Consider the following 23911-nt stretch of genomic DNA (forward strand, 5'->3'; position numbering starts at 1 on the left):
CTTTGACTAGGGTTTTGCATTTTTGGTAGGCTAGGGCTTTGAATTTTTGTATTGGGCTGTAGTGTTGGGCTTTCATAGTTGTGGCATTTCACAGTCTGCTAACAAAAGCCCGAGTTTACGACGAATAGATATTTGAAAGTTGTCAATTTCCCTTTTTCATGTCCCCTTATTAAATTAAAATTATTAATTAATTAAATCAAATTAAATTACCTATTAGTGTTTCTCCCATTTTGCACTTGGCAAAAGAACTCTTATTGGTTACATTGAAAAAAAACTAGGGTAACATTGTCATTTTATAAGATATAAATGTCAATGTATAATTGTTGGAAGGTGTAAAAAGTTTTTTCATAAATTGATTAAACTTGAAAATACTACATTACCCTTGAATAAAACAAATGCTTATACTCAGGGATGCAATGGGATTTTTAAATTTTTTATATATTATAATTACTCCATTCACCTTGGACTTAAATTTTTTAAACCTTTGCTTTAAGGGCTTTTTCGTATTTTTCCACATGTTTTTTTTGTTATTATCAAATGTTCTTGGGGGTATTTTTGACTTTTCACACTTAATTTTTTTTTGTTAATTTAGGCTTTAGGAGGGGTTATTTTAGTCTTTCAAATTATTAAAAAAAAGAAAGTTGTTGACATGTGCAGAGTATACGTCTGCGCGTGAGACACCCCGTCACCCTTAGGCGACATGTGTAACTCATAATGATTGCCAAAAATGTCGTCCAAGGTGTTTTTCGATCCTTATTGGCGGATCCAACCACATTGGATGGTGCATGTGAGTCAATTCACGCTGGTTTCATCTCGATTCAGTTTTCTTCTTCTTTTTCTTTCTTTTCCTTCTCTTTCTTCCTCGAATCGCATGTTGGCCGTGTAAAAAGTTATACCAACCCTTCATTTATTTTTTCTTTTGATTCATCCTCTCTTCTCTTAATTGTAATTATTTTGTTTGTATTGATTATTTCTAATTGAATTTTATTTTCAATTTCATCCCTAGTCATTTGATTGTTTTATTTTATTTTTTATCAAATTTGGTCCTCATTACTTTAATTGATATTTTTTTTTTATATTGAATCATTTTCTTGATTAATTTGTGTTTTCAATTCCATCCCTAAATATATTTTTTTCATTTAATTTTTATTTTAAATTTGGTCGCAATTCTTTTAATTGCTAGTTTTTGAATAATTTTCTTAATTGATTTGTTTTTTTTTTAATTTCATCCATAAACATTTAATTTAATTTAATTTTTATGTCAAATTTAGTCCTAATTATTTTAATTTCTATTTGTTTTGTTGTGCATTGTTTTTTTTATTGATTTTTTTTTCTCAATTTCATCCATTAATATTTGTTTCATAATCTTTCTTATTTGTTTTTTAAGGTTTGCCTTTAATAGTGTCACCTTGATCTCATGACCTGAGTTACAGATCTGAAAAATTAGTCCGAGTCGATTTCAATCTTTTTTTAATGCATTTTTTTTCAAATATTTTGTGCGGTATTTGTTTTTTGTTTTTCTATTTATGGGATCATTCCAATTTCATGTTCTAGGTCATGTATTTGATTTGTTGATCTGGATTGTCTGTCAGATTTGCTCAAGGCTTTTTTTTTTCTTTTTTTTATATCTTTCTATTATATCAACAGATGCTTATTCTTTACATTTTAAGTTCAGTTTAAGTTATTTGAAATTGTTTCCTCCCAACCTAACTCTTTGTCTAGACCGGGTTTAAAATTAAACTTATAGGATTTTTTTTCTAACATAACCTAAACAACTTGACCAACCCAGATGACTAGTTAAAAAAAATCTAAAGATGAAATTGAGAAAATATAATGAAAAAAAAATCTCTTAACTCGGCTATTTGCCAAGCTCAGATTTAAAATTAAGCAGATGAGATTTGCCTTGATGTGACTCAATCGAATGAGCTAACCTAAAAGCAACCCGAATAATTATTAAATAGAGTTTGAGGATAAAATTAAAAAAAAAGTAAAAGATCTCTTAACCCGATTCCTTATCTAGTTCATGTTTAAAATTAAACATGTGAAATTTGTTTTAATATGATTCAATTGACTTAGTCAATCTAAAAATAACTCGGATGACTAATAAAAAAAAAGAGGATAAAATTGAAAATAAAAAAGATAAAAAGAGAAGAAATGAAAAATAAATAAATTGTGTCACTGTTCCCAACGTTTTTAGTTAGTCGTATAATTTCTTCGCACTGCCAGCACTTAACAAGTCTTTTAAACATACAAATGCTTAAAAGCTCAGTATACAAACACACACACTAGGGCTGAGCATTTTCGGTCCGGTCCGGTTTTGGACCAAAATATACAACCAAACCGATTTTATTTTATTTTTAGTTTTGGAACCGAACCGAACCAAAAACCGGTTCAAACCGATTAATTTCAGTTCGGTTCGGTTCGGTTTTTTCCCCTTCCAAACCGATTCAAACCGAAATTTTTATACTTGCTTCCATTTTCCAAAAAATCAACTCCAATTTTCGTTTTGTTCTCCTTGTCCAGAAGTTAAACCCAGCAAAAAAATACACAAAACAAAGGATTTGACTGCAAAAAAACAAAAAGAAAATCAAAAGTTATTGAAATGTAAAATCATCAAAAAGCATGGAGGGGAAGAATACAGATTTGAGAGATGAGAGACAAGAAAAGCATCGATAGCATTGATACAGACACTGTTGAGAGTGCAGAGTTTTTAGATCTTGGTTTCTCTGAAATCCCAAGAAAACCCTTTCATGGTAAGCAAAACGGGTGCGGGGATGTTTGGTGGTAGTTGTGTTGGTATTGATTCAAGAAAACCCTTTTATCACTAATTGATTTGAAGCTAGGGAGAGACTAGAGATGCCAAAAAAGAAAGGAAAGCAAATTGGAGAGGACAAAAGCCAGCACACACTCAGACAGGAGAGCCCAACAAGAGGGAACATGTAAGAATGGCAAAGATGCACAGGATAATAAGTTTTTGAAAGAGAGATTTTTGCTATCTAAGGAGAAGAAGGAGAAGAAGACAGATTTGAAAGTGAGAGACAGAGAGCAGGGAGAGGGGCGGCTGAGAATGTTGAAATTTAGGGTTAGAAGAAAATATGGTATTTATACTTGTTTTAGAGGGAGGGGGCGGCTACGTGAACAACCTGCTAGGTTAATGGGTAGAAAGCGTTTTTTTATTTCTAAACCGAACCAGTTCGGTTCGGTTCGGGTTGTCCGGTTTAAGCATTACAAAACCGGAAACCGAACCGAACCAGACATTTTTCTAAATATTTTAATCGGTTTAATCGGTTTTTATTTTCGATTCGGTTTTTTTGGTTATTTTTTTTTCGATTTTCTCGGTTTAATCGGTTTTTCGGTTTTTTTGCTCACCCCTAACAGACACACACCCCTACTTTGTGGTTAAGTCTGCTGGGCCATGATCAAGACTGAACGAGATAGGCAACTACCGTCTGTCTGGCCAGGTGAATTGGGCCACAGCCCATAATCAAGACTGGACAACTTCTGTTAGGTCAAGTCTTTTAGGCCGCAAACCAGACAACCTGTTGTCCAGTCATAGCAGTTAGGCCACAATCCTATAAAATTTATTGGGGGAGTAGAGCCACTGCTCTCTATGATTTCTCCTCCGAGTAAAGTCCACACACAGTAGGCTTTTAACCCCCCTTCTTCTTCTTCTTCTTCTTCTTCTTGGGTAAATCCATGTGATCCCAAGTGATGACTCGATGCTGCATAAATACCCAGTAATCACCGAGTGTAAGGAATAATAAAACCAGATCCATACGCATATAGGAAATTTATGAGAAAACATCCTCCTATATTTCTCGTTATTCTCCTTACACACAATGCTCTCTCTTTTTATTTTACCATCGTAAGCATCGAAGAATTCTTTATTTATATAAAAGATTTGTTCTGCAGGAGAGCACAGAAATACTAAGTCCAGACACATATATTAGCTCAAGAGTAATTAGGTAAAGGGTGAGAATAATTAGGCGAAGCTATTCAAGAGTACTACCTGATAATCTGGGTGTATGTCAAGTTTTCTTTAAATCATTGCATTTTTTTTTAGTTTTATGTAATGATATTTTCTTTTTGTGTAATCTGTTTATTACTTTAAGATACTAAAATCCCAATACACACGCAAAAAAAAAAAAAAAAAAACGAAATATTACTGTTGTGCTATAAATCACGAGGATAAAAATATGGTTGCAGCGATGAAGATGGATAGTGGTGATGATCATGGCGACCACAAGTCAATAACAATAGAGGTAGCAAAGCATGCTGGGTGATGGTGGGAGTGGAAAGGCGGCAGTACATGTTTTGGAGTTGCTGGGTGCTCACTGCTCATTAGTCATGTCATTTACAGGGATGACGAGAAGAGCAGCAACACATCGGACAAAATAGGCGATTAACATGTAAAATGAAAAGAAATTGGTGAAACAAAAAGTTTTAATATATATATATATATATTTGCTGTTTTAAAATGCTATATGAATTTAAATTTTGTTGTAATTCTTAACCGTGATATTTAATTAAATATTATATTTTTAAATTGTAATAAAATTTTAATTAAGTTTCTTGTTTAACTGACTATTATAAATCGATACCAGTTCATAATAGTATTTTAAATTGACCGTCTGGTTAACACTGAAAAACAGAGATAAGCTATTGTATACTGGTTCATAATAGTCATCGATCGCTTGGTTAACACTGAAAATTTTAAAGCTATATCTAAAATTTTATCTTACTTAAAACCTGTAAAGAACCACAATAATCAAATTATACTATCATCAAGATTTTTTTTGTGCGTCCAATCAATAATTGTTCCAGGATTGATTTTTTTTTTGCAAACAACAACATAGATAATTTTTTAAAAGACTCCTCATGTGAACCAAAAAGATATCAAGCCCTAAATTATTCATAAATAATTCATCATCAATTCAACAAACCATAAATTTACCATAAACTCTAAATTCAATTTAAATAATTATTTTATTTCAACTAAACTAAACATATATTCATATCAATATAATATGTTTATCTTACTTGTTAGACTAGAAAAAACCTGGGCGACAACAACAACAAAGACAACAGTGAATTTTGAACACAAAAATATTCATTCAAGAATGCTCAGAGAATAGGATATACTTGATCTTTTGTTGTTTTAAGGGGGGAAAATGTTTGCTGGGTTTTTTTAGAGAGATAAGGGCCGGGGGTGTTGGTCGTTTTGGAGAGAGAAAGAGAAGAGTTGTTGTGTCTATGTGTTTTTCGATCTAGGAAAACTTAAATTTTAATTGATATCGTGTTTTTGAAACACGACATGTTAAATTATCGTGTTTAGTAATAACAATATTTAATAAATATCACGTACAATAAGATAAAAGTATGTTTTTCACCTTTTGTTTTTTAAATGGTATTAATTTATTAAGATTTTAAATAATATGCTAATTAAAAAAAAAAAAACCTGCTTGGCGGTAAACACCAAAAAGAATGAATTTTCACGGGAGGTAACAACAAGAAGATAAAAGTGTGTTTTTCATAATTGTTTTTTAAATGGTATGATTTTATTAAGATTTTAAATTTAAAATGCTAATTTAAAAAAAAAACTGCTTGGCGGTAAACACTAAAAAGAATGAATTTTCATGGGAGGTAACTACAACAGATTTTACATATAGAAGTTTCCTTTGACACATGTTTAACATGACTTTTGACGTTTGAGTTGTAATTCAAAAATTGTTTTTATAAATAAATTATGAAAAAAATAATCAAAGATGACTTTGAATTAGTAACATATTTAGAACCCCTGAAAAGCCCTTTTACAAAAAATATTTTTTTCTAGTGATTTTAAATTGTTTTTATGTGTTAATATTAAAAATAAATTTTTAAAAATAAAAAAAATATATTATTTTAATGTATTTCCAAACAAAAAATACTTTAAAAACAATCATTATTATAATATCAAACAAGCTCTTAATAAAAAATAACTCACAAGCTCTTAATAAAAAATAACTCACGGTTATAATTTATAAGTTAAATATACAAATTTTAACTTTTAATTAATTTAAAGTTTTAAATCAATTTTGTAACAAACTTTAAATTTAAATCAAAAGTTATTTCTAAGTCAATATATTTATAACTTTTCTTTGACTTAAAATTAAAAAAAAAAAAAAACCAAATTAGAGTGCTAATAGTTTTAGTTGAACTCTTTCCGACTATAATTCTATTTGTTTTTGTATTTCAAAAATGTTTTGGAAAAATTTAAAATTTTTTATTTAAAATTAACTTTTTAAATGTTTTCACATCATTTTAATATACTAATATCAAAAATAATTTTAAAAAAATAAAAAAATATTATTTTAATGCATTTTTAAATTAAAAATACTTTAAAAAATAACCACTATTATACTCCTAAACACCCATACTAATGACCTTGACAATAAAATATTCTCGACTCCACTCCAAATTAATACAAGTAAACAAGTCAATGCACAAATGGGACTCAATTCATTTACATCCTAAAATAGCACCTTAAATGGTTAATGATTATATGATCCTTCAAATGACAATTAAATTATTTATCAAGTGTGCGGATAAAGGATCTCAGATCAACATGCACATCCGGAAAACAAAACCTAAGCAATGATACACAAGGATGCAGGACACCAAAGTATGGGATACATGGGGTAACATCCTTCTGTAATAGTGCGATGCTTTGAGATAATCCTCCATGAAAATAAGAAAAAAGAAAGAAAGAAAAAGATTAGGAAGATCTGCACAAGCTCATGCTCAACTACAGAATCCCATCCTGCCACATAAATCTTTCACCAGAAAAGGAGAGAAGACTACAACACAGACAAAATATGCCAAACCCTCTAAACTATCAAACTTTGCTGCCAGGTCTAAGAAAAGGTCAAATAGTTTTGCCTGTTTGTTTTACTATATGCTACTTAGTCTTCTTAAGGAGATTAGAGGTGCGGAACTCGGCATCATCCCTGATGAAACTCCACCAAATGTAGGTAAGAGGGATTGTGGTGGCATGCCAAAGCGCATGGGCATCCACATATCCTTCATATGGAGGGAAATCATAGATTTCTAAGAGCATTGCCAGGCCACCTCCAATTACCACTACCCACAACTTCCAGCGAGAAGGATGGCCGGTGACACCAGCCCAAATGGCCCACAGGAGAAGCTGAGCAACTGCCATCACAACACAAACTTGCATGTTCCACCCTGTAAGATGTCAGGAATCTTGTCAGTTTCTTACTACTTACTATGAGAAAAGTTTGTGTAACGTGGAGGAAAACCTTAGTTCCTCGAGTAATTGTAGCCATTTAAGAATGATTAGAAACATTTTATGCACTAAACCTTGGTCTAGAAAGAAGACAAAAAGAGAATGGATGCAATACCGTAGTCTAGTTTATAGAAGTTGATGAACAGTATATGAGTAGTCAGAAAAGCAAGTAGTGGTGCGGCAACCATGACCCTTGCAGCTTCATCCCTCACATTGAAACTTCTTAATATAGACATAATTAGTGAGTACCCTAAAAATGCCACTGCAGAAGAATAGTCTAACTTTTCTGTCAAGTCCACATCTCTGCATTTCAAACAGACAATGCAAGATAAGAAACATAAAATTGAACATGGTAAAATAAAAAAAAGTCATGTATGCGTGGATAACGAAAATGAAAAAAAAAAGAAAAGAAAAATTAATTAATGATAAAGGTCCTCACAAATGAAAGTCTGATTAAAAAGAAGAACCTCACCGGCTATGGAAAACAGCACTCCAGAACCAGGAGTTCAATGATAAGAACCCATAGATATGCCACAAAGAGGCATACTCATAGTAGGCCTTTTTATCTTGTTTCAGAGGCAACTTGTAGTAGAGAAGAATGAAAAAGGATAGCCAACCATGGAAATGCATTGCAAGGTTAAGGGCAGAGAAAGCAACAGAAACAGGCTCCTGAGCACATAAACAATAGGTCATTAAGTTTTCTCGAGATTAATAGGATTGATCTTGAGCATCTAAGAAGAAAAGAAAAAGGCTAATGAAAATAGAACTACTAGAAATGCAAACCTGAATTCCATATACACGCTTGAAGGGCCATTTACCATGGTACTTGACAGGACCATGACCAAGTGCTTCTCTTTCTTTCTCTCTATCCAGCATACAATAATAACGACAATCACTTTGGCAATCCCATTGTTTCCATTGCAAGTAAAGAGGTTCTTGCTTGTACCACGGACCATCAATGGAGACACCATCAGAAGAAAAATTGCAGTGTGAAAAGCATCTTTGCCCCACACATCCAGATTTTTCACATTGTCCAACACAAGTCCTAATTTTCAGAACAAACAAAATATTTCAGCATGCACAAAATGGAATTATAGGAGATTATAAGAATTATACATAAGAGCAAATTACTTGATTCCACAACAGATAATGAGAAGAAAATACAACAGAATGTGAAAAGGGCACATAATCAGGTTGTTTTGAATAACAAAAACATTACTGAAGGGCGTTGAGGGACCTAATCTCATAGAAAACTGTAATCAGGTATTCTGAACAAGCACAAAATGATAGAAAAGATAGCAAAATAAAACAAACTTGAAGGTGCTGTAATGGTTCATGAATATATCCTATGAGAAAATATTTGTTAATGAGAATGTACACCAAATAAATGGTGGAACAGACCAAAATTACTGAACCTAACACTAAAGGTATGAGAAATAGCTCAGCAGTGACTGCTTTAAAGAGTAGCTAGTGCAGCAGGACTGCTGAAACAAGCAGGCAAATATAAGAAATACCGAATTCTTGAATGTTCAGCACATCCGTATCTGCCCACGAAATTAATTCATGCCTCTTGTGCACATTGGGTGACCCAGTGTGAGAGAAACAGCCACACATTTGAGGGTGTAGAAATCACATTTACAGGCTCAAAACTTCCTTTGTCGATATATCAAATTGTGCAATTAGCATTATAAAAAAACTAGATTTGTTCCTTCTGTTACATTGGTGTGTGGACGATTAATAACATTACTGAAGAACAAAAAAACATGGAACCAGATGCACATGAAGTAATACAGTAATTAAAGGAAGGGTCAAAATTTACCTGTAAATGGGATCAGAATCCCCAGCACTAGCATCTAAGGTTCCACCAAGACATGAAAACACCAGAAAGAAACCAACCCAATATCGATCTACCATCTAATAACAATCATCAAGAATTAGAAAGCTTGAATCTTGCTAAAAACAAATATGGGCAAAAACAAGCAAGAGACTAGAAACTCAATCTTTTTATTAACAATAAATACAAAAGAAGAAGAAGAAGAAGAAACAAACTTTCTTTGACAATTGGATCATGCATTTTGAGAAACAAGCAAATGGGTTCACATTAAACATAAAAACAAAAAACTACAAACTTTACAGTAATTGATTCAATACAGTTTTTTTTTCTTTTAAAATAAGGATCAAAGTGTGAGCTTGAAGAGACAACCAACATAATAGATCAACAAAACGGGCGCTTACCTTACGTTTCTTGAAGAACACAGATGTTCACTTCGGAGTGATTTACAATCTCTCAGAGAGAGATTCTCAAGACTTTTGGGTCAGAGCCAGAAAGTGGAAGGGTATACTAAATGGTTTCTCGGCTTGATGGGCCAGAAGATAGTGGCCTGATTGCTACTCTTTACTTCTTCTTCTTTTTTTCCTCTTATTATTTTTATGGTCGGGCAATTAAATTATTTTGTTATTTAATAGTAAGAGATACTTTTAAATTAATTTATACACTAATTTAAATTAAATTTCATCTTTAAACAATTTAAAAAAACACCTCACCTGATTGCAATAAAGTTTCAGTTCAACTTATTCACTGTCCAAGCCAACACTTCAAAATTAGCATTGTACTTTAACTTCAAAAGTGTACAGCGTGATGATTTTCTAAAAGATTGAGATAACTTTGGAATAAGGTTTAAAAGTTAGATAATTAATTAATTTTTTAATTCTCACAATCTAATTTATATTTTTTTTTAGCTATAGTGGTTTGTTGTTGATATTTATAAAATGTTTTTCTTTACTATTTAAAAACTCTCAAATGTTTAAGTATCTTTCTAAATATAAAAAATGTAATGATATTTTAGAGAAATAGATTCTGAAAAAATATATATTAAAAATATTGAAAATAAAAAAATTATGAATTCTTTTACTTAAATGATTCAAAGAGTATTTATATCCCTTGAACCTTATCTTTTTGCTAAAGTGAGGGGCTGAAGAGTCGTTCCATCCTTGTAAATTAATTTTGTATTGTGAGCTGTGTTCTACTCATTTTATCCAACTAAGAGATGGATAAATGGTAAGCCATGAGAGACTTTAATACACCTAATGGTGTTGGTGGAATATAGATTTGCTTAATTAAGTTTATTTGTTGAGAAATAATCCTTTTAAAATTTATGTAAAAATCTATAGAGGTGTGGTGTTAGATTCAAGCATTATATTTGAATCTATTTGTACTTGGGATACGATGGCAAAAAAATCCTCGAGCTCAACACCTTCAGGAGACGTACGCTAGGCCCAGACGCTGATGGGTCTAGCAAGCGCCAGACCTAGCTGCGCCTAGGCTTGTGCACTACCATGCTATGAAGCGCTTGTGTCTGACATACGTGAGACCCAACATCGTCTGGAGTTGACAAGTGCTACCAGTATGGCGCACCTGTGTTGGGGTGTGTTAGGGGCTAATGCGTGCCAACCCAGCGCACCCAAGAGTTCAGTAAAATTATATCCATGTGTTTCCCTCGATTCGATATTTGTTTTGGAAACAATATATATAAAACATTTACTGATAAAATATTGGTTCATCAGTAGGTCTTTGCAATATAATAAAACATGAAGACTTTAATTAATTACCCAAATTGAGTAGAGTTCTGAGTTTTTCTTGTACAAGAGAGGGGTGTATAAACTGGACGCATAACTGAAAAATATGCAAAAAGACATGCATCATTACTGAAAGAAATTCTACTCGAACAAAAATACCAAAAATCCATACTTAGAAAAAAATCTAAGAGTCTAAAGGTACCACGCCTATTACTTAGAAAAATTTCTAATAGGTGGAGAAATCCATGGAGAAGGAGATTGTACTTAGAAATATGTCATATTTCTAAGTGGATAAGGTGAATCCAATGAGAGGAGAGCCTACACTTGAAACAATCTTTAAATGGATGTGGAACCCAAAGAGATGATGAAGCTCATACTTAGAAAATTTCTAAATGGTTAGGATGAACTTAATGAGAGGGTAAGCTTATACTTAGAAAAATTCTAAATGGCTAGATTAAATCCAAAAACGGTGAAATTCGTACTTAGAAAGTGTGAGAGGGTGAATCTACACTTAGAAAATTTCTAAATAGCTAGATGAAACCAAAAAAGAGTGAAACTCATACTTTAGAAAGTATGAGAGGGTGAAACTCGTACTTAGAAAGTTTCTAAGTGGCTAAGATAAACCCAATGAGAGGGTGAGCCTATACTTAGAAAATTTTTAAGTGGCTAGGTGGAACTCAAAGAGGATGAAATCTATATTTAGAAAATTTCTAAGTGGCGGTGAGTCTATACTTAGAAAATTCCCAAGTAATTAGGTGGAACCTAATAAAGATGGAGCCTATACTTAGAAAATTTCTAAATGACTACGATGAACCCAATGAGAGGGTGAGTCTATACTTAGAAATTTTATAAGTGGCTAGGTGAAATCCAAAGAGGGTGAAGCCCGTACTTAGAAAATTTCTAAGTGGAAGTGGGTTCCTTAGAGAGTGGTGATATTGCTTTAGGGATTCCAAGTCCATCCATTGGAAAGTGGTGCTATTGCACTGGAGAGCTATCGTGTCAGTCCCATCCTTGGAGAGTTGTGCAATCGCACTAGTTAGCTAGCCTAATGCGCTTGTTTTAAGGTGCGTTGGGGGTTGGTACATACCAGCCCAACGCGCTTGAGAGTTCGAGAAAATTATATTCATGTGTTTCCCTCGAATTGATATTTTTTTGAAAACAATATATACAAAATATTTATTGATAAAATCTTGGTTTATCATAATGCTACAATACAATTTAATGTCTTACAGCTCATGTTACTGTCTTGATAGAAAGAAAGGTCCACAAAATAATTTTGGTCAAAAGAAAAAAGGGTTACAATGATTAAGTTGTCATCGTGGGATTTTCGAAGGTGAAGTGTCATTACATAGATCAAGTCTATATTACTCAAATAATTTAATTAACTACTGTAGGGGAAAAGCTTATTAATATATGTTGTTAGTGTAGCGGGTTTATATAGCGTTTTCTTTTTCTTTCTAAAAACCAAACCATGAGATTTAGAAATGAATAATGGAAATTGGTCTCTACAAATTGAATTTGTGTTCATTTTTCGTAATCACTAGGTAACTATATTATATTATATTATATTATATTATAATATTTCATTTTATTTTTTATTTTTTCTATTTAAAAAAAACCTAGTTAAAAAAATATTCAAACTAGTTTGAAAATTAATTAACCAAAGCTAATTATACTTGGAAAAACATTATTTATATAGACTTATTGACATTATTAACTGCAACAATGTAATAATAAGTTTGCCTTTATCATCAAGTAAAGCAAGGACAATTTAGTATTCTAATAAACATTAAATATTATACAATTTCTCTCTCTCTACTAAAGATGTAGATCTCCCTACAATTTAATGATTTCTTCTTGTTTTTTTTTTTAGGTTTATAAATAGCATAATTGATTTTTTTTAAATCTAATTACCAATTATCTCTACTTCTCTCTCTGATTCTTCAAATTTAAGATTTAGAGTTTTTTAGAGTTTTATAATGGTGAAAAAAAAATTGAAATCCATACATGATTGCGATGTTATTTTTTTGATACAATTTTTTAAAGGTTTTTGATGTTATTGTGTTCCCTATATAAAATTCATATCAAATTAGGATATGCTTCCATCATCTTGGATTTGATTAGAGATTAACATGTTGGTACTTGCTTGAGGACTCTAGTGTAAATCCCTAATTTAATATAAATATGGAATTATATAAATAGGCTTTAGAATAAATTAAATAAAAAGGTAGATAAAGAAACAGGTAAAGAAAAACATGGTTGAAAAAAATAAGTCAATGACGAGGTGTTAAGGTTTAGTATTAAAGTGGTCCGAGACAGGATTTCGAGTAAAAATAAGCATTTAGTATGCTATGGGCATTGATGTAATTAACCTAAAATAGACTAAATTTCCAAAGAAAGCCATTCAAAGTGGTTGACCAATAACTCTAGAAAGAAGGAGAAGAAAAGTGCTAACCTCACCTATTTTCCCATCAAACAATTCATCAAAAACTTATAGATTAAGGTTGTTAATGAAATTTTGAATGATCTAAAGGTGATATTCATCATATTTTAAAGAATTGGAGCTTGTAAAGGGAGGTTAGGAAACATAAAGAGAGATAAAGAAAGAAGTGAAGAAATTGAACTTTTCTTCTCATTTTACTTTTTTAAAACTTCTAATTTAAAGGTAAGACTTTTCATTGTGTAATGTTTTTGTAAAAAAAAAGGGGGGCAAATAACAATTGCAAGTTAAACTCTTTAATTTGAACATCTTTGACCAAATCTTGTTCATAGGTGAGTCTAATTAAACTATATAATTATTGTATCATTTTCATTTTTATTTGGAAGGATTTTAGATTGATCTTTCATTTTGATGATGGATCCTAAAATGATCCCATTCATTTTTTAGTAGTGCGGATCCTAGGGTGATCTTATTTCTTTCATCTATATAGATCCCAAATTAATATTTTTCATTTGCATGGATCCAAAGTTGATTCCATTTGTTCATATAGACCCCAAGTTGATTTAAATCCCAAGATGATCCTTTCATATAGATCCCTTTTATATAGATTCCAAGTTGATCTGGATCCTAAGTTGATCCTTTCATAAAGATCCTAAGTTGATTCTTTTTTTTATATAGATCCTAGGTTGACTTGTTCATATAGATCCCAAGTTGATATGGATCCTAAGTTGATCTGGATTCTAGATTGATCCTTTCATATTGATATCTCAAGTCGATCCGTTCACATAAATTCCAAATTGATCCTTTTATATAAATTTCAAATTGATCATTTTATATAAATACGAAGTTGATCTGAATCCTAACTTGATCCTTTCATATGGATCCCAAGTTGATACTTTCTCATCGATCCTAAGTCAAATTGAATCCTAGAATAATCATTTCATTTTCATTTATATAGATCACAAATTAATCATTTCATTTTTGTCTATATGAATACCAAGTTGATCCTCTCATTCATGTTCATACAATTATGGCTTTATTTGGCAAGATGTTTAGGTTTTTTTTTTTTTATAAAAAAACCCCTGTATTCTTTACAAGCTTGATAAACAAAGCCAAGGGAAAAATGATTTTTTTTCTTATTATATCATAAGTATTGTAAAGAAAGTACAGTTGTTATAACTCATTTTTTACCTCCTATTTTCAACATATTTTCAAAAATTGAGAGAAAAAAATACAAAAAATTCTAAGGAATACATTCTCAACACTATTCGGCCAATATTCAATCATTTTATAGTTTTTGATTATTTTAGTATCATTTCCAAGTTAACAAACTTTAAAAAAAAATAAAAAAAATCAATTAGAAAAAAATTAATATTTTTTTTAGTGAATATAATATATTTAAGGGAAGGAAATGGACCAATTTGAATTTTGAAAACCCCACCTTTAATAAATTCAAAATAAAAATAATAAAATAAATGAGTAGAAAAATATAATAATAAAAGGCAAGGTCATGGAAGGTTAAAGAAGGAAATAAGACAAGGGCTTTGGTGTTAGTATAAATATAGCAAGTGTGAATAGTGAAAGAGGAGGAAAAATGAAAAAAGAGAACGGGGAGTAAGCTCAGAAATGTGAAGAAAAGAAAATAAAGAGTCATTTTTAGTTTTTGGTTTTGTTTCCATCTTTGACGGTTTGACCCCTCTCCCTAAAGCCAAATAATAATAATAATAATAATAATAATCCTAAAAAACTCCTTTTCCTCTCAGCCGCCGTCTACCACTAGCCAACCAAAATCAACCATAGTCACCTACGAGCGACAGCTCCATCTCCCACCATTTTCCCAGCCTTGAACCACCATAAAAAAAGCTAAACCATTCCCCTCTCCAAAAAAAAAAAAAAAAAAGACTCATAAAAATAAAAACCATCACTCTCATTGTCATGGAGCAACCGACTCTCTCCGTTAAGCAGCCCCTTTTTCTTTCATCTTTCCCGCGACTACGACCTCTCCTCCATGTCGCGAATCCATCCCTCTCCTCTTTCCTCACCAACGGCCTCTCCTCTGTCCACCAGTTAGTAATCCAGCATACAAAAAAGAAGAAACAAATGAATGAGGGAGAAAGGAGAAAATCGTGACAGCCTCTCCAGTATCTAGGAGCTCCACCACCAATGGCTGACCATTAACACCAGCAGCTCCTCCTCCACAACAGAATTGTCGGCTACTTGAAATGAGAAGAACGAAGAGATTGAACTAAATCAAAAGGAAGGGATTGAAAAAAAAATTAAAACAAATTAAAAATTCCCGTGGTTATATCTTTCATTTTAGGGAGAGTGAAGGCGCACGACCTATGCAGCCATGAATAGGGAAAAGAGCTCTACCCGATACAGGCCACCACGTGCACTCCAGGTCACCGGAACGTCAACCTCACGCGTTGCTGTCCATGGCCGCGCGTAGCTCCACGTGTCGACACTACCACTCGTGTTACAACAGCTTTAATTCGACTTCAGCCACTCTAAAAGGTTGATTTCGAACCTAAATAATTGTTTTAACATGATGAATAATTTTTGTGATAAAGTATTAATTTTATTTGATGATTTTTAATCTACTGTGAATGATTGTAATTACTTGATATGTGTTCTCGAATGGGTGAATTGGATCTGGATTTATTATGTTGTAATATTATTTGTGATTTGCATGATGTTTCAGATTTTATTGTGATAAGTTATTATTTGCGTGATGATGATATTGTGAATTGTTTTTGTTAATTTGATAATGATTGTGTTGTGTATTTGTGGTGTTATTATTATTGGTTGATATAGGATAAAAAAAAGAATGGTTTATATTAAGAGTTCAATCTAAAAATAATTATAAAATTATTTTAAAAAATATATATTTTCCATTCATAAACATTTGTTTATAGTTTTATTATCATATATTAATAGAGGATAAAAAAACAATTCTCATTAGATTATATTCTTAGAAGTTAATTTAAAAATAATAATAAGATCAATTTGAATTTTTTTAAAACTCATAAATATTTATTTGATGTTTGTTATTATAGATTGATATAGAATTAAAAACCCCAACATGTTTTATTCTTACAAGTGATTTAAAAATGATAATAAAATCACTTTAAATATATATATATATATATATATATATATATATATATTTATTTTCTTCTCATAAATATTCTTTTGTGGTTTTATTATCATAGAATAATATTGGATGAAAAACCTTAAAATAAATTTATCCTAGAAATTAAAAATAGATAATAAAAATAAGATCATTTTAAAAAAAACATTTTTGTAATTATAATTTTCGGTTATGTTGACATAAGATAAATAAACTTTTTATCAGTTTTATTTTTAAAAGTCCATCAAATCACATTGAAAAAAGTATTTTTTATTATTTTATTATTCATAGTTCTACATAAGACAAATAAACTTTCAAGGAGATTAATCCTTAAAAGTTGATCAAAATGATAATAAAACTAGTTGTCAAAAATATATTTTATCCATTTTTCAAATAAATAATTATTCAAGTTTTGATAGTATGTTAAGAGTTTTAATATTTAAAATCAAGTATGGATAAATAAACCATAAAAATTGAGTAAAGGGATAACAAAATCACATGCAACGTAAAAATATTCTTCGCTCATCTTTCAAATAAATAATTATTAAAGTCTTGGTTGAGGATTTTATTTTTTATGATCGAGGATAAATAAACTAACATTTAGCATTATCTTGAAAAGTTGATTAAAAGGATAATAAAATTTCTTAATATGAGACTTTATAACAAATATTCGTATGAAAAAAATATTTTTGTGACATGCTAATTGTATTTATATGTAAAAACAATATAAGATAAATGAATTATCATTAGATATTACCGTGGAAAATTGCGTAATGGATAATAAGAGTAATTAATATGTAATTTTTTATTTCATAATAATAAAAAAACACACGAATACCAGTTTAGCTAAATATTAGTATAAAAATACATTAAACACGGAACTCCACTATTTAAGACAAACCCATTGCATCAAGACCAAAGTTTTTCGTTGCCAGAATGGCAGTCAATAGAATATTTGTTCTCTCTCCCCTCTCTTTTCTAATTGATTTCTCGCTCTTGCTTTAATATAGAGAGCAAAATGCAAACCAAATAAAATTTAAGATTTAAATATAAAATTCCTAAACAATATGGACTAGAAAATATAAAATCTGAAACTTCAAGGATACAACTGCAGTTTTCTTCACCTTTTGAACAAGAAAAATGAAATACTTATTTTGTTTTATTAATTTGATCTTTGTTCTTTTAATTTTTTAAACCAACAATAAATTAAAATTCTTTTTCATAATACTAGCATTTAATTCAATGAAGAAATACTCTGTCGCACATGTGATAGAACAAAATAAAAATGAATTATAATGCATGAATCAATGTAAACATTGCGAAGATAAAATAGCAAGGAAGAAAAGTTTGAGGATAAAAAAAACATTGTAGGATGAATAGTGACATCAATAGTGTACTAAGAATGAATTATTGTTTTTTTTTTTTTTAAATATTGAATTCAATAGAGAAACAAACAATACTAAGTTAAAATGACCTTATCCATATTTCATGAAAGGGTTATTGATACTGCATGACATGCTTGTCAAAACCATAAGATTTATAATTATAAAGTTTAGTTATTTCTAAATAAAGATGATTCAGTAAGTGAACCATTTTGTGTCATTGAATTGTTGGTTTAGTTTATAAGTGAGTTTCTTCATTAAATTATTATCTCATATTTAAATTCAAGAAAATATTATGAGATAAATCAATTTTATTTACATATATGTAAGTTTATTATGGAGAAACTTTTAAAAAATTGCTTTGAATTGAGTAATGTTAAATATACAAGGGCTAAACTATATTTTATCCATGGATATATAAAAAATAAAAATTATTTTTTTTTCCGCTACCATCACCATCACCGAGAGAGAGAGAGAGAGAGAGAGCCGAGCAAAGCCGATCATAGCAATGATGCAGCGGATCTTTTCATTATCCACTTCTTCCTCATCTTCTTCTTCATCTCCACCTCAGCCTTTACTGGGTTTCATTTCCAAAGCCAAGAAAATGGGTATGGTTCAGTCTCCATCCTTAATATTCAGTAATACCTCCATTTTCTTTCATATTTATAATACTAGTAAATGGAGAAACATTGATCATTCTGTAGCTTCCTTCAATCACATGCTTCATAGGAAACCCTCTACCTTGTATTGTCGAATTTGCTCACCTATTAACAGCAGTTGTAAGGATGAAAAAAAATTCGAGACCGCGGTTTCTTTGTCCAAAGAAATGGAACTCGCTGGAATCACACATAATATTTTTAGTCTTAACATCTTGGTTAATAGCTTCTGTCATTTACATCGTGTGGATTTAAGAAGGCAAGATTTCAGAGGCTGAAGCTCTGTTCAAAATAATGACTGGGAGAGGTGCAGAACCTGATGTTGTCACTTATAATTCACTTATGGATGGATATTGTCTGACAAGGCAAGTTCTTGAAGCTAGAAAAATACTCGATGTTATGGCATGATCCTTTTAGTTATAGCATCTTGATAGACGAGGCAAAACAACTTTAAATCTATCTCATAAAGGTTTCACTCCTAGCTTAGTTACTCATATAATACTTTGATAAGTGGCTCGTGTCAAGCTGGAAGACCTTGGACTGCGCAACAGCATTTCATGAATATATGTGCTAGTGACCACACTCCAGCTGCAATTACTTACTCAACTTTGCTTGATGGCTTCTGCAAACATGGGGTTTTTGATGGGGCACTGACACTGTTTGAAGAGATGTGAAGGAGTGTTATGATGCCTGATTTGGAGATCCACAACATCCTAACTCATGGTATTTGTAAGTATATATGGGGAAGCTTGAAGATGCAAAAGAACTATTTTCTCAACTCATCGCTGAAGGGTTTAAGCCCGGTTTTTATACTTACACTACGTTAATCAGAAAAACTACTAATGGAAGCACACATGTTATTCAGAAAAATGGAAGAAGATGGTTGCAGACCAGATGGTCACAATTATAACCTTATCATCCAAATATTTCTCTTACATAAGGATTTATCGACGACAACAAAACCTATCCATGAAATGGTGGATAGGGGATTGACTGTGATGATGTTCAACAAATCCAAATATGTTCAAGGAACATGTTATTTAATGTTTGGATTGTGGTTAATCAAATGTTCAAGTCTTTATTTCCTTTTTAAGAAGTGGAAAAATTGATGATACTAGTCTTGATACCTGTAAAATAGTTATTGTCGGTGGGACTTAAATACTTTTCGACAATAAGGTCAATAACTTTCAATGAAAATGATGATAAATGAAAGATAGAGCTTTAAATTTCAAGAAAAAGGGTGTTTGTTCTTGATATTTTGTGATTAATGCAATGAAATATATAAGCTTTTAGAGTAGAAAAAAGTGAACCTTTTATCTGGGTGGTTCATGAGGTATTTATAACCCCTGAATCTTGTCGTATTTAAGAGAAAGAAAGACGAGAAAGTCCTTTGCTGTTGATGACGTTAATGAGAGATAAATATCCTTTACATATCATTAATGATGGACAAATACTTTTTACATATCATTAATGAGATGGAAAATGTGGTAGGCCCATTAAAAGACCTTTTATATATTTATAGATGTAGGGATATGATTATTTCTAACATGAACAGTTCATGCAAATAATATGAAGATAGAACCTTATGGTCTTAACATGAATCTCTAAGTCCAACTAGGTCTGACGTGTAGCCAAACTTAGAAGAAATGAATCCAACAGCTCTTCAGACCCCTGATGTTTTGGGTTCAGCCTACGGCTAAATCCAAAAGATAAAAAGTCTGACACCTTGCCAGACCCACAATGACTTAGACTGAGCTCATGGTTTAACCCAAGTATATTGAGTCTGATATCTTGCTGGACCCAAGGTGACTTGGGCGCAGCTCATGGCTGAACCCAAGTACATTGAGTTTGACATCTTATCGGATTCACGGTGACTTGTGCTTAGCATATGGCTGAATCCAAGCATATTAGATTTGACATCTTACTGGACCCACGGTGACTTGGGCTCAGATCATGGTTGAACCCAAGTATGTTGGGTCTGGTAGAATGCCAAATCCAATTTTGATTGGGCTAACACCCTATTTATGAATTTGAGCTTTTTCAAAGCATAAAAATATCGAGTTTAAAATATTGACTTATCAATTGCCCCCTCAAATCTTTATGTATTTGATGCAAAAATACTTGAAAAGCCCATTGGGAGACAACCGGTCAAGTTTGTCTTGTCTTCCACATCTTTCCTTGTTGATTTTAAATGTTGTTAGGGGGAGGTGAAACAAATCTTTTGAGAAGACCACATGACAATGCGTAATTAATGTAGTAGGCATTTAACCTCTCTAGGCTTATAATGGATTGCCACATGTCTTCCATTCATTGCTGGGAGTAGAGGATTAACAATATATAAATCCCATTTTTCCTCAGTTCTATTTTTTACTTTTGCTAAAATTTCCAATGCCTTGTTATTTTAGGAGCTTAAAACCAGATCAAAAAATGTTTGCAAAGGAGAAAATTCTAGGTAACTACAAAACTCATCTTCTTCGTCTTTCTTGCTTTAAAATTTTTAAGAATGATGGTTAAAAAGGATAAGAAAATCACATCTCCTGAGGGAGAATTTAGTTTTAGACCTAAAATTGGTGGCACTCTCCAGGGATCTATGCCCATTAGAATTGGCCCACGATTTGAAATTGGCGCTGTTAACCATTCTCTACTGGACAGAGGAGAGATAGAAGTCCTTAAGTGGTTTCAAATTTTAGATGACATGAAAGGTTTCCAAGGATGCCTTTCAATGTGGTTGAATGCATTGTTTCTTTTGACCAAGTGTCCCTAGCTAGCTCTAAACAACTAGGGAGTTACAAGGTTTGGATACTGGAGGCTGGTGATTGTGTTACCCAGGTCACCAGCAAACCTGTTGGGGGTAATTTCATTATTACTACCCTCATATGCATATACAAGTTTAGGTACTTGTTTCCTTTACAGGGGTTTGTAAAGGACATTCTCCTTCAGAAAAAAACTAAGCCTTGCTCAGTTTTATCCCAATGGGTGGATTGTCTTGTTTGTTTTTGACAATTTGATGAGGGTTTTGGGGGCGGAACTTATGGTCAAAGTGTTCAGGTAGTATTGCACCTTGATTAGTAGTGATGAAGGGGGACCTTTTATCCCTTGGTTATTTAATTTTTCCAGTAAGCCAAAAGGGCTTATGAAAGATACCTTCAAGGGAAAACCCTCTCAGTTGAATAAGTGGAGAGGAAAATAAGTGATAGTGAAGTACAAGGGAACGACTAGACCTTAAGACGGGGGTACAATGCCATATGAGGTTGTACCTATTTATAGAGAGCACCCTTTGCCGAGGTTAATGATAAGTCGTTCCTCTACGAGGAGGAAGAGAGGATATGCAATAGATTATATGATATCCACATTGAGTACGAGATTAATTGCATGGCACAAGGGTTTTATGGATCTTCTAGTAATTTTAATTTTGCGTGTTATTTTTTTCTCTTGTTATTCATCTTCTGGCATTTTTCTTGTGTAGGATCTTTGCCAAAGGCAACCAGGTTTGAAGCCAGTGAGTTCATATTATCCATGCCTAGTCATGTGACCACACCTTCACACAATCATACTTCCTCCTCTAAAGATAGCCTACCTTTGATATATAGGAGAAGAGTTAAGGAGTAGTTCCCATGAAAGTTGAAGAGACCCAACAACTGTCCCTTCTGCTGAGGAGGTGTGTTAAAAAGTGGCAGGGGGAATTTGTTCTCCCATATCAGGAGGTCCTAGGATGCCAACCCCAGCTTTGGTTATCCTAGAGTTTCCTCATGATGGAAGAGAAGGAGAGTCTCGGTCGCCTCAGATTATGATGTAGAGGTGATCCCTTTGCCAACCAACGCTCCTACTTCAACAAGCCCTATCAACATGTAACATCCCACCCTTTCTCATCGTTATAAACTTCATCGAGCCTTAAACTCATGAAAATAAGGTAATTGTTTTTTATATATTAGTATCATTTAAGGCTTTACTATAATTTCAACATAGTTCCGTTTTAATATAGACCATTCCCAAGTCATCTACTCTTGTATACACATTTATATCACCATCCCAACATTGTTCAAATTTTCTGGACCTTAACCAGTCACATCACCGGTCAAGATTAGAATTATCTATCCTTCCCAATTCTCCATTTCACACTTAATATACAATTATAGTTTAAACTATTTTATAATAAGTGACAAAAACAAAATATATGAATGTTATAAACTATATACATAAAATATTAATTTCAAAAACTATGGTAGGTTTAAATATCATATTACAAACCCAATGAAATTTTTTAATAATTAAGTTACAAACATTCTTAGTATTAACTTCATTTATATACAAGTTATTCTCAAAATTACATTACAAAGGGTAGTCAACATATATAAAATTACATCATCATCACCTAACTAAAAGAAATGCAAGGTAAGATCTATTGTAAACCTCCAATTATAATTTTTCTAGGTTATTAAAATATGAGAAATTTATCCGATAGTAAAACATGTTAAATAAAATTAAAGAAACCTAAATCAAGATATAAATGATGAAATTAGTGAAATAAAAAGTGAATATAGTACTAAATTGTTAGAAAGAAAAATTTGTGGGGAAAAAATGAATATGTAAGACCAAGAGGGTCAATGTTCAAATAATAGAAGGTTAGGGGTTTATGTACAAATGATAAAAAGGGGTAGGGGTAAAGGTGCAATAAATAAGAAAACACTATAAATACCATTCTATTTTCTCTCTTGCGGTGACTTGCAAGAGCAAGAGAGGGGTTAGGGTTCTTTGATCTTTTCTTTTTATTCCTTGATGAAATATACACCAAAATGTTAAACTAGAGTGGTTAAAAAGAGTCAATAAGTGATAAAAGATAGATATTTGGGTGGTTTAGAGAGTTTAGAGAGAGGTTGGAGAGAAGACATTGATGGCAAAAACTACAACAACTATAACTCCACCTTCCATCGTTGGATCAGAATGATATTTGGATATGTTTTTCTCCTACATGTCTTGTACATTTTCACCGGAGGGATCTTCTATATCAGTCTCCGTTTGACAGATATCACGGGATGAAAATGTTTGGGAAAATACACTTTTGGACAGTCTCTATCGCCGACTGTTTCGCCTTCGTCCACCGTTGGATTGGGCTATAAGTTGGATATATTGTTTGTCTTGATGCTATCTAGATTTGGAATGGTAGAGATCAGAAAAAACCACTCCAAACAGAAGTTATGCTTCTTGCACAGTAGGTCTGCAAGTTTTAGGTCAGTTCGGTTAAACCTAATTTTTTGGAAATTTCTTATGGATGAAGTTGATATTTGTATATGTTATACTTATAATAATTTATTACAACTTTACCGTATGGATTGTCTGGAATATTATTCGTTTGGTATTTATGGTTGTTTGAAACTGTTGCCAAAATTAGTTTTGTGTGAACTGAAACAACTCCAAAATTAGAAGGAAATGGAGCATTGGAGA

At 31.8% G+C, this 23911-nt stretch overlaps 1 protein-coding gene across 1 annotated transcript; it reads right to left on the reverse strand.

Annotated features, from left to right (window-relative positions):
* Positions 1-6611: 6611 nt before the first annotated feature.
* On the reverse strand, positions 6612-9688 carry LOC7462571 (uncharacterized). The gene is made up of 6 exons (XM_002310069.4): positions 9521-9688; positions 9105-9199; positions 8069-8330; positions 7758-7954; positions 7401-7588; positions 6612-7224 (listed from the first exon to the last, which is right to left on the reverse strand). Exons 2-6 carry the CDS (start codon positions 9197-9199, stop codon positions 6938-6940), a joined length of 1029 nt encoding a protein of 342 aa, XP_002310105.1. The 5' UTR covers positions 9521-9688; the 3' UTR covers positions 6612-6937.
* Between the last annotated feature and the right edge of the window lie 14223 nt (positions 9689-23911).

The sequence above is a fragment of the Populus trichocarpa genome, chromosome 7, assembly GCF_000002775.5.
Source record: "Populus trichocarpa isolate Nisqually-1 chromosome 7, P.trichocarpa_v4.1, whole genome shotgun sequence".
Taxonomy (NCBI): Eukaryota; Viridiplantae; Streptophyta; class Magnoliopsida; order Malpighiales; family Salicaceae; genus Populus; species Populus trichocarpa.

Bases quoted from the DNA above. Each gene is read 5' to 3' on its own strand.
- LOC7462571 (XM_002310069.4), bottom strand. From the start codon at position 9,199: ATGGTAGATCGATATTGGGTTGGTTTCTTTCTGGTGTTTTCATGTCTT. The intron at 8,331-9,104 runs GTAAATTTTGAC...TCTGAAAATTAG, and splicing joins GATTCTGATCCCATTTACAG to GACTTGTGTTGGACAATGTG. The intron at 7,955-8,068 runs GTTTGCATTTCT...TTATGTGCTCAG, and splicing joins AGCGTGTATATGGAATTCAG to GAGCCTGTTTCTGTTGCTTT.